The sequence below is a fragment of the Aotus nancymaae genome, unplaced genomic scaffold, assembly GCF_030222135.1.
Source record: "Aotus nancymaae isolate 86718 unplaced genomic scaffold, 86718_ANA_hifiasm-v0.15.2.pri h1tg000010l, whole genome shotgun sequence".
Lineage (NCBI taxonomy): Eukaryota > Metazoa > Chordata > Mammalia > Primates > Aotidae > Aotus > Aotus nancymaae.
In genome coordinates, this window is record NW_026988421.1 from 33,796,254 (window position 1) to 33,812,686 (window position 16,433).

The 16,433-nt window shown below is 45.2% G+C and overlaps 1 protein-coding gene across 1 annotated transcript in view; it reads left to right on the top strand.

Annotated features, from left to right (window-relative positions):
* The first annotated feature begins 561 nt into the window (after positions 1–561).
* The window catches only part of PIK3AP1 (phosphoinositide-3-kinase adaptor protein 1), a 138,733-nt gene continuing 122,861 nt past the window's right edge, over positions 562–16,433 (top strand). Inside the window, exons 1-2 of the mRNA XM_021672918.2 lie at positions 562–694; positions 9,759–10,175. Coding sequence (XP_021528593.2) covers positions 682–694; positions 9,759–10,175 — 430 coding nt within the window. The 5' untranslated portion in view covers positions 562–681. The remainder of the gene's footprint in view (positions 695–9,758; positions 10,176–16,433) is intronic.

Here is a 16,433-nt window from a genome sequence, read left to right on the forward strand (position 1 = left end):
AGAAACTCTATTATCTTACATTTATCATGTGAGATTACAATCAATGTTCATGTGCCATCAGAAGACCAGATCCAAGGAATTGCAGAAAGGTCACAGGAGGGCACGCAAGGGCAACCCGGAGCACCCAGGGCCGCCAGGTGCCCAGCCCTCCTCTTCCCCTTCCTGTCCCCTCCCCTTTCCTGCTGGGGCAGCAGGGGCTTAGGGACAGAGCCCCAGGGGATGAGGAGGTGGCTTGGACAGCTGGTGCTCACGCCCAGAGGCCTGGCACCCCGACACTTCCCCTCTGTCTCCTCCTCACTCCCCCTCCACCCCTGGCTGCCCTTTCGTGGCAGATTGGGGCTGGTTTCCCTAGGAGTGGGGCGCACGTGGCGCGAAGCCCCCGCCTCGTCTCTGCTCCTGAGCAGGGGGTGGGGGGTGCTGGCCGGCGGCCGGCCTGGGCTTCTCACTTCCCTTCCCCAACGGCCGCGGGTGCAGGTGCCGCGGGCCGAGCCCAGCAGGCGGGGCGGACCCTGTGGACACGCCCTCGCGGCGAGGCCGGGCTGCCCGGCGGGAGGAAGCGCCAGAGCGGCGGCCGGTCCTGCGCGGAGCCGGGTTCCCCTCCTGCCCGCGCCAGGACGCCGCCGGCCCCGGCCCAGGCCCGGGCCACGCAGCGAGCCGGGGATGTGAGCGGCTCCCGGCGGCATGGCAGCCTCAGGTGGGTAGGCAGGAGCCGCGCGCCCCACCCGGGCCCCCGGCCCCTCTGTCGCCCCCAGCACCCTTCGGGGCGCGCTCCCGGCCTCGCGTTTGCGTCTTCAGTGCGGGGATCTTGCGTCCTTTCTGCTCTTTTCTCTGTTTCGCGTCGCAAACTTCCCACCCCAACTTTCCGACGTTTCCCGTCTCAGCCTGTTGCGCGATTCTCTTCAGCCCCTGCCTGGGGCTCCCCCTTCTTCTGAGTCTCCTTCGCTCCCTTCACCTATGGCCCTCGGAGTATCTGAGCGTCTTCCCCTGGTCCTCTGACTCTGAAGCGAGAGGCGAGTTGAGAGAAGCAGAGGGCGAGTGGTGTGGACGGTCTAGCGGCCAGACGCGTCTCCTGGGCTCCGGGAACCCACAGGGGGCGCTCAGGCAGTCCTGGGTGGTGCGGAGAGATCAGCCGGGGGCCCCTGGAACAGCTTCCCAAGCCCCGTTCCTCCACTCCTCCCAGACTTTGTGTTTTGGGTCTAGAACTTTGCCACTGATCTAGGAACACTATTCCGTGAATTTTACTTTTCCTGCGTCCTTTGCAGAACTTTGGGGAATGGGGAGAGTTTGGCGATCACTGGGTAAATGTACCCATCAAAGGTGCCAGGCGTCTTTTTTGGCTGCTCTTGGGCTCCCTTTTCGTTTATGGGTGTACACACTTGGCAAGTGGCTCACTCACGGACATCCAGGACAAACCACATGATGATGATAATAGACACAATTGATGAGTCCCTACTACTGCACTCCAATGGATATCGTGCACCTAATGTGTTCTCCATGGTGAGCAGGACACGCCTCGTCTCTGCTCTCCAGGAGTTTATGGTCCTGTAAAGGAAAGCAGTAAGTAAATAAGGAATCACTAGATGAGAGGAGGTACAGTTACCAGGTTGGCAAATGGGTTTACTTGTATTTTCTCAGCCCACTTTATGGATTTTAGTAGGGATAACATGTGAAAACAGGTTGCAGGTGTCCCTTAAAAAGAAAAGCTAGGTGGCCAGGAGAAGGCACTGTTCTTAGAGGAGGTGAGCAAAACTGGAAGGAGGAGCCAGCTCTCCCTAGATCCTCTGAGGTGTACCCTGGTAACGGTGCTTTGGAAGCAAAGGTAGAAAAGGCTAGGGGTGATGGTTCTATTAGATTTGATGCTACAGGCTCATTATCTAAAGGGGATGGGAAAGTGAGTTAATCACAGCCTCCTGCCTCTCCAACTGGGCTCTGGAGGCTAAAAGAAGCTGTATTGTGAACAAGGAGGTCTGGTAATAGCAGGTAATATACACTTAATAAGGAGAGTCCCTGGTATGACATGTGCTGTGGACGAACAAGAAAGAAGGGTAAGGAAGATTGGGGTTAGAATTGTAAATGAGGTGGCCTGGGCGGAGAAAGGGACATTTGAACCAAGATTTGAAGGAGGAGAGGGAGGGGGCTCTTTGGGAAAGAGTGCTCCAAGCAATGAGTGTATGTGATGTGTTAAAGGAAAGAGAGCAAGCAGGGTGGGCTGTGGGGGAGAGGGAGATGAGGTCAGCGAATAAACCGGTGAAGCTGCCTTCTTCCCTCCATGATCGGGGACAGGCCCTGCGCTGCTGAGTCCAGGAAACCACAAACTGGGAGGGCCTTTGGGCGGAAGAGGCTGAGAAAATGGCCTCTCTTTTCCTCTTGTCCAGCGTCCTGTGTGTATCTCTCTAGTGGGTACAGCTGAAGAGGCTTCAGTTCAGAGGGGGACCCTAGTCCAGTGGGCAAACCTGGGCTACTTCTGGGCTCTGTAGCAGCTTCTGCCGGTGCCTCTCATGGTTACAGCTGTCAAACTGTCGCTGTCTGCATCTTCTGTGGCGACACCACTCCAGGTGCTGTAGTTGAGAGTTGGGCCTCTGGAGTCCCTTGGGTTTCCTGAGGTCTGGAAGGACCATGACACACGGGGACAGGTCACAGTGGTGAGGGCAGTGCCTCTCACCAAGATGCTGTGGGCTTTGGAGTCATCCAGCCACACTTCTGTAGGTTCTTCTTTTTTAAAAAGCAGCTTTATTGTGCCATAATTCATATGCCACACAATTCATCCATTTAAATGTACAACTCAGTGGTTTTTAGTATCTTCATAGGTATGTGTAGCCATTACCACAGTCAATTTTAGAACTTTTTCATCACCTCAAAAAGAAACCTTGTGTGATTTAGCTATTACCCTTTTATCTCCTCCCCTACCACAAACCTAAGATGTACTTTGCCTCTGTAGATTTCCTGACTCTGGGCTTTTATATGAATGGAATCACATAGTATATGGTCTTTGGTGACTGGCTTCCTTTGCACAGCATAATATTTTCAAAGTTCATCCCACTGTAGCTTATATCAGTACTTCCTTTTTATGGCCTAATCCTCTGGTCTTCTTAAATTCCCTTCCACTGAAAGGGAAGCATTAGTCTATTTATTTTCTGAAAGATCTCCTGAAACACATCTTTCAGGAGAATCTGGGATCCCTGTCTTTGAAAGGACCTTGAGTAGGAAGATAAAATGAAATGGACTCGGCCTATTCCACAAGATTCTCTAGGCCTCTGATGGCATCTTGTGTATTTACACATGAGAGAGAGGAAGGAAATCCATGGGTGACTTTCCCAAGTGGCCTAGTCTGTGGCTGGGTGAAGAGAGACTAGGACACTCTCCTCTGTGTGTCAGCTGTCAGACCTTTTCTTGCCCCTTCTCTCCAAGGCGCCTCTTCTCTCTAGATCCTTCTACTATTCTTGGACTTACAGGACCGTAGAGCTTGAAGGGACTTTCAACCTTTTTGTGATTTTAACTTCCACGTGGTCCTTGAGGACTCTCAATACTCTTGCCAGTCCCTAAATGTGAACACCTTCAGGGATAGGAAGTTCCTGATATGATTGACCACATCTCTCCTTATCCTGGTCACCCTCCCTATCTCTTATCCCTCTTCAACTATGGTGGTCAGATTCAAACATGGGGCTCCAGGATGGATCAATGGGGCGCCAGAGTCACCTACAGGCTGAAGAAGTGGTCTGGGCTGAATGGTTTAAGAAGCTCTCTGGTTCTTCCTGTATGCACTTCTCTCCAGTGAGTTCTCTTTTTTTTTTTTTTTTTTTTGACAGAGTGACAGAGTCTCACTCTGTCACCCAGACTGGAGTGCAGTGGCACGATCTCGGCTCACTGCAACCTTTGCCTCTTGGGTTCAAGTAATTCTCATGCCTCAGCCTCCTGACTAGCTGGGATTACAGGTGCCCACCACCATGCCCGGCTAATTCTTGTATTTTTAGTAGAGATGGAGTTTCACCATGTTGGCCAGGCTGGTCTTGAACTCCTGACCTCAAGTGATCTGCCCGCCTTGGCCTCCCAAAGTGCTGGGATTACAGGCATGAGCCACTGCACCCAGCCCTCCATTGGGTTCTGAATCCTGCAAAGCCACCTCTCTTTCAGTCTCGGCTTCTTACCCTGTGAACTCCCTGCTGCCACAGCCTCCCCTTCCTCTGCTGTGATCCATTTCTTTCTCCTTCTATAGCCAAACCTGTTCTTTACGTTTTACAGGGACAAAGACCCTTCCTCATTCCTGTCTAGGGCTTTTGGACTCCTTCTTGGTTCATGTGTTTCATTTCTCTTAATAAATGAACTAGCAAAAAAAGAGAGAAGTGATTGGGGGCAAGTGGAAAACAGCTTATGGTTAAAGGAAAAGGATTATTGTTGAAGAAAGGGGTTTCCCCCGTATGAGGCAGAGTTGCTGATAAAGCATTTAGTCCTGTATTATTAGCCAGCACATCAGAAAGGGACTGGAACTTTCGATCTGGACTTTTTAAAAACTTCCCCATCTTTCAGTTTCCCAGCACAGCAATATTCAGGAAGATGATATATTTCACTGTCCTCATTTACATCCAGGCAAATTTGCCTAGACTAATTGGTCTAAGTCACACCACAAGTTAGTGACCAAATAGGTTGTAATGTTAACTAGTCTGAGGCAGTAACTAATTTATCCTCAAATACTTTTGCTCAAAGGGAATTAGATTTAACACTAGAACCCCAGGAATGAGACATTGTGTATTTATTTATTTATTTAATGAGACAGGGTCTCACTCTGTCTTCCAGGCTGCAGTGCAGTAGTATGATCTGGGCTCACTGCAAACTCTGCCTCCCGGTTCAAACAATTCTCATGTCTCAGCCTCCTGAGTAGCTGGGATTACAGGTGTGCGCCACCACACCCAGCTAATTTTTGTCTCTTTTTGTAGAGATGGGGTTTTACCATGTTGGCCAGGCTGGTCTCGAACTCCTGGCCTCAAGTGATCCGCCTGCATTGGCCTCCCAAAGTGCTCGTATTACAGACATAAGCCACCATGCCTGGCCAGGAATGAGACATTTTGGATAGCTGTTTTTGTTTGCTTTTTAAATATAGAAGAGTCTAACCTTTAAGTGCTTTTTATTTCAGTTGTACTTTTAAATAAACTTTTATTTTAGAACAGTTTTATTTTTCCAGAAAAACTACAAAGATAGTACAGACCACATCCAGTTTCAACTATTACTGACATCTTACATTAGTGTGGTATTTGTGACATTAATGAACTGATATTGATAAATTATTATCAACTGAAAGTTGAGACTCTCCTTAGTTTGTATGTAATGTCCTTCTTCTGCTCCAGGAGCCCATCCCAGGTGCTGTTATATTTAGTAGGCGTGTCTCCTTAGGCTTCTCAAGGCTGCAATTTTTCTCCAATTCTCCTTGTTTTTGATGACTTTGACAGTTTTAAGGAGTACTGGTCAGTTATTTTGTAGAATGGCCCTCAGTCATTCAGTTGGGATTTGTCTGATATTTTTTCCCATAATTAGACTGGGGTGCTGGGTTTCAGGGAGGAGGAACACAGAGGTAAAGTGACATTCTCAGCACATGGTATTCAGGGCACACACCCTCAACATGATTTGTGACTGTTGATGCTGACCGTGATCACTGGGTTTCTCTATTGTAAATTTCCTCTTTTCCCTCCCTTTCCACACTGTGCTCTTTGGAAAGAACTCACTCCACACAGCCCCCACTAAAGTTGCCTGTATAAGGAGTTACACTCTACCTCCTTGAGGGTGGAGCTATCTACATAAATTATTTGAATTGTTATGCATGGGAGATTTGTCTTTTTCCCCCAATGTATTTGTTCAATTATTTATTCCATATCAGTATGGACTCTTGTATATTTCTTTTATGCTTTGGGTTATAATTCAATATTATTTTATTTATTTTGTTGCTCACATGGTTCCAGCTTTGGCCGTTGGGTACTTTGAATCGACTCATGTTCCTTTGACATATGCCTGTCATTGAATTTTTGTTTGAGCATTTACTTTCTGGCACTACAAGATGCTCCAGGCTTATATTGAATATTTTCTGCCCCAGGAAATATATAATCCTAGACTAATTCCTAGAATTCGTCATTTCTCTAAGGAACCCTGGATCCTTTTACTGGAGAACGGTATGAGAAACTCATGGCACTAGATGTGTCTTATTAACTGTATTTTCTAAACTATATTCTGTATTTCCTTGAGTTTTTAAATTGGGTGCAACTTAGAGATTAAGAGCATAGACTTTGGAGTCAGATTCCAGCTCTGGCACTGACTAACACTGTGCGCTCAGGCAGCAGCAGCAGCAGCAGCAGCAGCAGCAAATCTTCAACGAGTTTTAATGTCTGTGTCTCTAAAATGGGGCTACTTGATAACATATGCTTTGTGAATTGTTCTGAGGATTAAATGAGAGAATGTACATGAGATGCTTAGCAGAGTGACTGACACACGTTCAGTGCTCAGGAAACAGCTGAATTACAATTTAAACTTTCCTTAATGACTTGGAGGCTTTAATGAACAGAAAGTATGATGTACTGTTAACCGAGGAGCAGGGTCTGCTGTTAACTGGTGAGACAGGATCCAGGGGGAACTGAGTATCCATTCCCTCTGTGGCCTTAGAGTTTATCATTTAAAAAATGTTCGCTTACTTTTGAGTCACTAAATTCTCTTCATAAAATTGGAGTAGTCACTCATGGCCACATGGTCTTTCAAACAGTGTAAAGTTGCTGCTTTTCTACTAAGTCAATCAGTGCCCCAAAACCCAAGCTGCCTCTTGGGCTCAAGCAATCTTCCTACCTCACTGTCCCGAGTAGCTGGGACTATAGGAGCACATTACCATGACTGGCTAATTTTTGCATTTTTATAGAAATGCGGTTTCACCATGCTGCCCAGGCTGGTCTCAGACTCCTGAGCTCAAGCAATCCTCCTGCCTTGGCCTCCCAAAGTGATTGGATTACAGACATGAGCCACTGTGCTTGGCCCCAAGCTGCCTTCTTAAGGGTCATTCTTGTGCTCCAGGAAATTTTCTTCTTCTTCCTTCTTCTTCACTTTTCTGCCATCACCTGCTAGCCCTATTGAAAACATTACTTACGGTTTCTTCATCACTATTATATGGGACCACAGCCATCCCTTTCTGAGATTTTATTCTCCTTCTGCCTCTTGCACAAATTGTTGACATGATCCTCCTATGTATGTGGAGGAAGGTGGTGGCTACCCTTTTTCACTTTTGCATTTTTACAAAATGCTCCAGGTTCCTTGTACACCGTCGCTAACATTACATCCTTAATATTACAATGAAATGTGAAGCCTTACACCTTTCCTACCTGATGGCTCATGCCCAGGCAAACACATCTGCAATAACACTTCACATTTAGGAGAACCTTTGCCTCTTAAGATAAACCAGCTGCATAGGAAGGAAGGATGGAAAGAAGGTAAATATATTCTGATACTTTAATCTGCTTCTCAGTGTCAGCTGCATAGTTATGTAGCTTTGCCAGTGTTATGCCTTCTATAGTCTTGAAATTATTTTTCCATTGAGTTATAAAGAAATATTCTACACAGGAAAAAAAGATGCAACAGCAAAGATTTTATTTATTTATTTATTTATTTTTATGGAAGGCTGCAGCACTGGTACGTTAAATTTTTATCCTTAATCTGCTTAAGCTTTGGAATCGGGGCAGGCATTCCTGAAAAGGATGGTTATATTCACAACTGAGGGAACAGACCGTGATCAGAATTGAGTTCTCTGTAGAACCACAAATGTCCAGGGCATTGTCAGAATTGCTGACTGTTTTTCTCCAGTTCCATACTGTTTGTCTAAGATTGACTTTTTAAAAGATTTGTACACCTTCCCTTCAAAAATACTCCCAGGGTGACCCACTTGCTCCTGCTGAGAAGCCTGCTGGGTTTTCTATTAGCACTGGATGAGGGCTCCAGAAAACCAGCGGGACTCAAAAAAGAATGAAACTGCAAATATTCATCTTATTTGCTATTTTTAAGCATTTGGCAATGTCATCCTGGGGGAAATCAGAACTGTGTTGGGTTTGCATTGTGCATGTTGGTTTTATAGTGATGGATTGGATGTGGACAGGAAAGAGGACTCATCCCTTGATCTTTTCAGAGCCTCAAGGTCTTGCCTAAGTCCTGCCTCTCTCCCTTTCAACGGGAACCATCAGTGAAATGCGGCCCAGGCCTCATGTTTAATTGTTTTATTCGACAAGTTAGATGGTTCCCAACCTTCATAAAATGTGACCTGCTTCCTTCTCTGAGTTCCCAGTTGTGTCGTATGCTACATGGACACTTTATACTCACCTCTTCCAAATCACTCACAGAACAGTTTGTTGAATTGATGGAGAGATGGTGACCCCAAACAGTGGTAACAGTTACATGAAGAGGCAAGCTGCTTTGAACTTTGGTAATTGGAAGCTATGGCTTATTACTCGTAAGATGCTTGACATAGTTCCTGATGGGAGGTGAGTTGTGAAGGGGACTGGACTGGGAACCAGGGGACAACCTGAGTATCGTCCTGGCTCTGCCATTAATCTAGAGTGTGAAGTTGAGCAAGTCCCTGAACCTTCCTAGATGAAGTGTTTCTTTCATCTGTAAATAAGGAGTTTGGGCCAAGTGATCCATGCAAGCCCTTTTTGACTCTCTCTTTGGCATTTGTGCTTTGTTAGAGGAAGAAGAAAGCCTGTGTTATGTGGCAGGTGCGGTGAGAGATGCCTTGCAAATTGTACTGTGGAAGTCACTGCATTAACTCAACCACAACTACCATGTACTTTAGTATTATACATTATTTATATCAATGTGAGGATAATGACACCAGCTACCAATTACTGAGGGTTTTCTACACAACAAGCACTATGCTTAGCAGTTTATGTGAAGTATCTAATTTAACTCAAATCTTTACTCGGCCACTGTGAATCTTGGAAAAGTTACTTAACCTGCCACACCTCAGGTTTCTCATTTTTTTTAAATGAGCTAATAATAGTACCTACCTTCTAAAGTTGCTGTGAAGATGTAATGCGTTTAGTGGACCATGTGCTTAGAAGAGTGCCTGGAACACAGTAACCTCTATAAGCACTTGATTTTGCTATTATTATTATTATTTATTATTATTGTTATTATCTCATATTGCATCAGGTGTGGGGGGAAAGGGTATGCCCGGCAGAAGCAAAAGCTCATGCATGGATCTAAAACACCATGGGCCACACCTGGTGGGTCACGCCTGTAATCCCAGCACTTTGGGAGGCAGAGGTGGGTGGATCACTTGAGGTCAGGAGTTCAAGACCAGCCTGGCCAACATGGTAAAACCCCATCTCTACTAAAAATACAAAAATTAGCCAGGCATGGTGGCGGGTGCCTGTAATCCCAGCTACTCAGGAGGCTGAGGCAGGAGAATCACCTGAATCCAGGAGGCGGAGGTTGTAGTGAGCCGAGATCGTGCCACTGCACTCCAGCCTGGGTGACAGAGCAAGACTCTGTCTCTAAATGAAGAAATAATACATAAAACAGCATGGTATGTTTGGGCAAAGACAAGGAGTCTGGTATGATTGAAACACAGACTGTAAATGGGGAAAGAAATTAGTGAGTGAGGTGTGCTAGTGTGCTGGAGGAAAATCATGAAAGATTGTGGGTGCCAGATCCCACGTCTGGATGGTCTACCCTTGCAGGTTGTGGGGAGCCACCTAGAGGGCAGATGTGCTAACATGCTTCTGTGCCTCATTCTTGCCCAGAGGTGCCCAGAAGATGCGACATCCTCATCGCCTACAGCCCGGATGCCGAGGAATGGTGTCAGTACCTGCAGACTCTGTTCCGGTCCAGTCGGCAGGTCCACAGCCAGAAGATACTGACTCACAGGCTGGGCCCTGAGGCCTCCTTCTCGGCAGAGGATCTAAGCCTTTTCTTCAGCACCCGCTGTGTTGTGGTGCTGCTGTCCGCGGAGCTGGTGCAGCACTTCCACCAGCCCGCCTTGCTGCCCCTGCTGCAAAGAGCCTTCCATCCTCCGCACCGTGTGGTCAGGCTGCTCTGTGGCGTGCGGGACAGCGAGGAGTTCCTAGACTTCTTCCCAGATTGGGCCCACTGGCAGGAGCTCACCTGCGACGATGAGCCAGAGACCTACGTGGCAGCTGTGAGAAAAGCCATTTCTGAAGGTAAGGATTTCTTCTACAGTAGAGATAAGTAAACCCTAGGAAATTTACTAATCCAGGTCCTGGGTGTAAGCTGGTATTCCAAAATGAGCAGGGATCTCACTATGTTAAGAAACCTGGTCATATTTATGGGTTTCGAGAAGCCTATTCCTGAGGTGGGATAGGGACAGGACAGGTCTCCTGGACTATCAGGAGAGGAAGAGGACACTGTCCCTTGTCTTCTGTACTAGGGCAAAAGCCTTCTTTCTAGAATGTTCTATGCCTTGGAAGACACAGGACAGAGTTGCAGCCTAGAAAGGTAGTGGAGGTGGGAGGCAGAGACTTAGTTTGCTGTTGCTGTGAGGAGTGCAATGGTGTGATCTCAGCTCACTGCAACCTCTGCCTCCCAGGTTCAAATGATTCTCCTGCTTTAGCCTCCCAAATAGCTGGGATTACAGGTGTATTCCACCATGCCTGGCTATTTTTTTTTTTTTTTTTCGTATTTGTAGTAGAGACAGGGTTTTATCATGTTGGTCAGGCTGGTCTTGAACTCCTGACTTCAAATCATCCACCTGCCTTGGCTTCCCAAAGTGCTGGGCCTACAGGCATGAGCTACTGTGCCTGGCCAAGGCTTCCTTTTTTTTTTTTTTTTTGATAACATGTTATAGAGATAACCCTCTTCTTGATTTCCCACCACCTTAGCTTCTATGCTATATTTTGCCCCGTTTCTCCTTTTAGAGTAGGAAAATTCCGATCTTCTGTGCCAGGGTTAGTGACTTCAGTGGCCCCAGGAAGTGTGACACACATGAGAGTAACAGTAACGGAAGACATGCTCTGGGATGGACACATGTCATAGCTTTTCTTCCTCTTTTTGTTTTCTTTTTGCATTTTTTTTTTGAGATGGAGTCTCGCTCTGACGCCCAGCCTGGAGTGCAGTGGCATGATGTTGGCTCTCTGCAGCCTCCGCCTGCCAGGTTCAAGTGATTCTCCCACCTCAGCCTTCTGAGTAGGTGGGATTACAGGTGCCTGCCACCATGCCCAGCTAATTTTTCTACTGTTAGTAGTAACGGGATTTTACCATGTTCGTCAGGCTGGTCTTGAACTCCTGACCTCACATGAGCCACCCATCTTGGCCTCCCAAAGTGCTGGGATTATAGGTGTGAGCCACCATGCCCAGCCTCTTTTTGTTTTCCATTTTTGCCTCACTGTGGGCTATGTGTTTATATTCTATTCTCTTGCCACACAAGATCTTATATACCTGATGCCAGCAAAGAAACCTGGAAAACTATGGCCCTGATTTAACTGTGCCTCAGTTATCTCTGGTGTGGCTTGGGCATTAATTTGTCTCACTCACCCCTATGCCATCTGATAAACTAAATCAAGAATTTACTTTTTTTCAGTGACCTTAAAAAGGTGCTTCCTAGGTGCTTTTATCCCAGGAATTGGCTACCCTAAACAAATAAATATGACCACGTCTCTTAACAAAGTAAGATCCTTCCTCATTTTGTAACATCAATCACTGGTGTGAGTGTAAAATGTCTCACCTGAAATGCCTGGGACCTGGATTCATAATTTTTCTAGAGTTTGCTTATCGTGACTTTAGAAAGACAATGATAGAAAAAGCATATAATTCATTTTTGCATGATTGCCATTCATTACTTTGAAGGAATTGTGATCCGCCCAAACTTACAAAAAACTGAGACACAGCTGGTTGTTTCTGTGGATGAGTTTATGTCGCTGCAACGGTCCATTAGGATCTCACAGGCCGGCTCCTGGAACCCACCAACCAATCATAGGGAGCTCCATGGATGTATTGCTGCTGACCAGGCATCTCACACCGTATGCTCTAACAGTTTGTTCTTTAAAACACTACAGTAGTGTTATTTTTTAAAATAGAGAGTAGAAAGGATTCTTTTAATATTGTTTGGATCTATCCTGTGATTCAATGCCTGGATAAATTGATCTCTTCTAATATTTCACTTTTTACCAAAGACTCAAGTTCAGTATGCTATGAGCCTTCAGCTTCAAGTATCTTGGAAAGAATGAACTATTTCACAGGGTGTTACTGTTCTGAGAGCAGGAACTTCTCATCAGAAAGAGATTATTTTAATAGGAGATTAAAATAAGCTGCTTAGTGGGATATCCTTGCAGTTCAGAATCAATGGATATAGGGGCAAAGGGAATTATAGGAAAGAGAAGAAGAGGAAGGAAGGCTTATAGCCCCAATATAACTTTTTTATCTGGTATTAGGCTTGTGAATTTGGGGATTCATGTTATCTGTCTGTGCTAGGATGGCTTGGGTTTGCTTTTTGGGTATTCCATAGCCATGGCCCTTGGTGGGCCTTGACTCTGATGCCATATTCCTGATTTTTTTGCTGGGCAAGCTTTCTTAACAAACCTGGTACTCAGAGTCTGACAGAATAGAAAAAAGAGCATTGACCAGGGTTAGGGTCACTGCATTACCCAGCTCTGCTGCTAACCAGGTGTCTAATACTGAGTAAGTCATTTTGCCTCTGATTTCCGGTTTCCTTTTCTGTAAGTGGCAGATTTAGACTTGACCTAAGACACTTCCCAAGGCTAAACATCTGTGATTCACCTAGGCCAGAAAATCTTAAACATTTTATACCTATGACCTTCTTGCCGCATTTCATACCTGTTTTGACTCCCAGGAAGCTTAGGGCTAGAACAGTATTTAAAGACAGTACTCTCCTTAAACTACACTTCTGGTATAATTATGTTCTTAGGTACATTCCCTATAACTTGTGATAACCCTTCTTTTAAAAATACTCCTCTTGCATACGTGAGGTTTTTGTAAGGTACCTGAAAATAAAAGCAAAAGTTAATATTTTCATATACGTTACTGCCACCAGCTGCCCAGTCCCATGAAAAATAAATACTTGAAACTTGTTTCTTTGACTTTCTGTGTTTGAAGAAAAAAAATCCCAATAAGAAATTGGCTGGGTGTAGAGGCTCATGTCTATAATCCCAGCACTTTGGAAGGCTCGAGCAGGAGGATTTTTTTGAGCTTAGAAGTTTGAGACCAGCCTGAACAACATGGCAAAACCCCATCTCTACAAAAAATACAAAAATTAGCTGGGCATGGTGGCGTGCACCTGTAGTCCTAGCTACTTGAGAGGCTGAGGTGGGAGGATCGCCTAAGCCCGAGAAGTTGAGGCTGCAGTGAGCTATGATTGAGCCACTGTGCTCTAGCCTGGGCGACAACAGAGTGACACCCTGTCTCAAAAAAAAAAAAAAAAAAAAAAAAAGAGAAGTGCAATAGAAAAATGATAATGGGGATGAATTAATAGTAGAGAAAATAATTGTGGAGTTATTGATTGTAGGGGTATTAAAATCTATAGGGAGACAAATTTTAGGAAAAGCTCTCTAATTATTAGAGCTGTGTGGTGGTGGAATGGGTTGCCTTTGAAGGTGGTAAGCACCACATGTCCAGGAGTGGGACAATAGATACTGTAGGTGTCCCGTAAAGAGATTTAGCTTTGGCACCAGGGTTGGGCCATGTGACCTTTACAGCCTTTTGATAACATTCCCTTACAAGAAATTTCCCTTTTCACCAGAAACACATTTCTCTTCTGAATTCATTTTCCTCCTTCACCTGGTATACCTGAGGTTTTTGACTCCCAACTGAAGAAATACTGGTCATGCTCCTACTCAGACCCCAGCAGTAAATAGCAGGAAAAATACCTCCATTTATAGTTTATGTAACCCTTTAAAATGGTAAAAGTCCCAGAATATCTATATGTATATTTTTCTTAACTTTGAGATACCCTTTGAAAAAACGGACTATTTAATGAGATGCTCACTAAGCACATTTAAAATTTAGGCTAAATTTTAGAACATTTAAAGTTTAAAGTAAGGCTTAAAGATCAAAGAGAGTGGAGTGGGTAACAGAGAAGAGGAGGTTATTTTATTCCTGAAACTTAGATCATGGGTAGTCAATTATACTTTCTTTTGCTGCCATGCTAGCTAAACAATGCTTCTCAAATTTTAATGTGCACAGAAGGACCTGGGAATCTTGTAAATATGCATATACTGACTCCTTGGGTGGGGCCAAGGTTCTGCATTTCTTTTTTTTTTTTTTTTGAGATTTTTTTATTTTTATTTTTATTTTTTTTTGCCTTCTGTCACCCGGCTGGAGCGCAGTGGCATAATCTTGGCTCACTGCCATCTCTGCCTCCCCAGGTTCAAGTGATTCTCCTACCTCAGCCTCCCAAGGGGATGGGGTTACAGGCATGCACCACCATGTCCAGCTGATTTTTTTATTTTTAGTGGAGACAGGGTTTCACCATGTTGGCCAGGCTGGTCTTGAACTCCTGACCTCAAGTTATCTGCCCGCCTTGGCCTCACAAAGTGTTGGGATTACAGGCCTGAGCTACTGCACCCAGCCAGATTTTGCATTTCTAAGAAGCTCACAGGTGATGCTGATGCTGCTGGTCCAGGTACTGCTGAGTACCAACAAGGGGTATAAGCCACCTTTCCTTTGTCAGGTCAATGGCCATGTACCTTTCCCTTGGGAAGTATTTTCTCAAATCTCCACTTTTCTGGAAATGGAGGCACCATCATATCAGGGCAGCTCCTGGACACCCATCAATTAGGCATAAAATTAGACCAGTGATCGGTGCTTAGGCCATCAAACTTCAGGGTAGAGCTCCTGCGTTTTCTTCCTTTGCCCCTACTCATCAATTCATTGCGTTCACACTGGCAGTTTGCAATCTCTCAGGTTTCCAGATGTTGGGATGGGGTACTACTGAGATCATAGTCTTTACTCTTTGTTCATTTAATAGGCCCCTTGGTCAAAATTACTACTAAAATATGTTCTGGAGGTTTTATTTCCCACCCCACTCTCCAAATTTGTCAGCCACCTTAAAATTAAGCAGATGTTTTAATTAGAGTCTTCAGTGTGTTGGATCAGCCAGTTTATTTCCCAAGTTCTTCATCTGTAAAATGATGGGGTTGGACCAGATGATTTGGAAGGCTTCTTTGAGCCTCCAGTGCTGTAATATATCATTATACGTTTTCTAAGAAGATGGCAAATTACCCAGAACCTTTTTAACTCATTCAGTTTAGTTCCAAAACATCCACAGTGATGTATACCTATGCATAGAAGACTGGACTGTTGTTGTGAATTTTTTGGACTTGTTGGAAGATTATTTTGAAATAGGGAAGTGAGAAAATCCCAGATACAGCACAGAAATTATTTCCTCTTTTTACTGGGGCTTTATTTTTTGCTTCAAATCTCACTGGAATATAAAAATAGATCCTGTTAGACTGTGTGGGAAAGGACTCTGTGGGTGGTATTGAGTTTCATTGCAAAAGTTTGTGTGTGTGTGTGTGTGTGTGTGTGTGTGTGTGTGTTGAGGCTGGAGGGAAGCATTAAACTGAATTCTCCCAATATTATTTATTTATTTATTTATTTATTTATTGAGACGGAGTTTCGCTCTTGTTACCCAGGCTGGAGTGCAATGGCGCGATCTCGGCTCACCGCAACCTCCGCCTCCTGGGTTCAGGCAATTCTCCTGCCTCAGCCTCCTGAGTAGCTGGGATTACAGGCACGTGCCACCATGCCCAGCTAATTTTTTGTATTTTTAGTAGAGACGGGGTTTCACCATGTTGACCAGGATGGTCTCGATCTCTTGACCTCGTGATCCACCCGCCTCGGCCTCCAAAAGAATATTATTTATTAATAGTGTTATAGTGGAGATCTTGTCTGCTTCTTTATATGCACTATTTTCTCTTTGCCTTACCCTTCCCTCTCCATTCCCATTGTGTTTCAGAAGCTCTCATAGTACTCACAAGTATCATATATTTTGCTTTTGATTTCCATGGGAAAAACTTAGAGGGATAGGTCCCTATGTCTACATCTGGCCTTCCTTTGTTGATATTAATGTTCTAATCTGAATATTAAACTATAGTTTGAAAGGAAAAAATAGGGGCTGGGTGCAGTGGCTCACATCTGTAATTCCAACACTTTGGGATACTGAGGCAAGCAGATTGCCTGAGGTCAGGATTTCAAGGCCAGCCCGGGCAACATGGCGGAAACCCCGTCTCTACAAAAAATACGAAAATTAGCTGGACATGGTGGCACATGCCTGGGATCCCAGCTATTGGAGAGGCTGAGGTGGGAGGACTGCTTGAGTCTGGGTGGTTGAGGCTGCAGTGAGCTGTGATTGCACCACTGCACTCCAGCCTGGAGGACAGAATGAGACCCTGTCTCAGAAAAAAGGAAAAATAAAGGAATATTTAAAAATGCTTTCAGTTAATCAA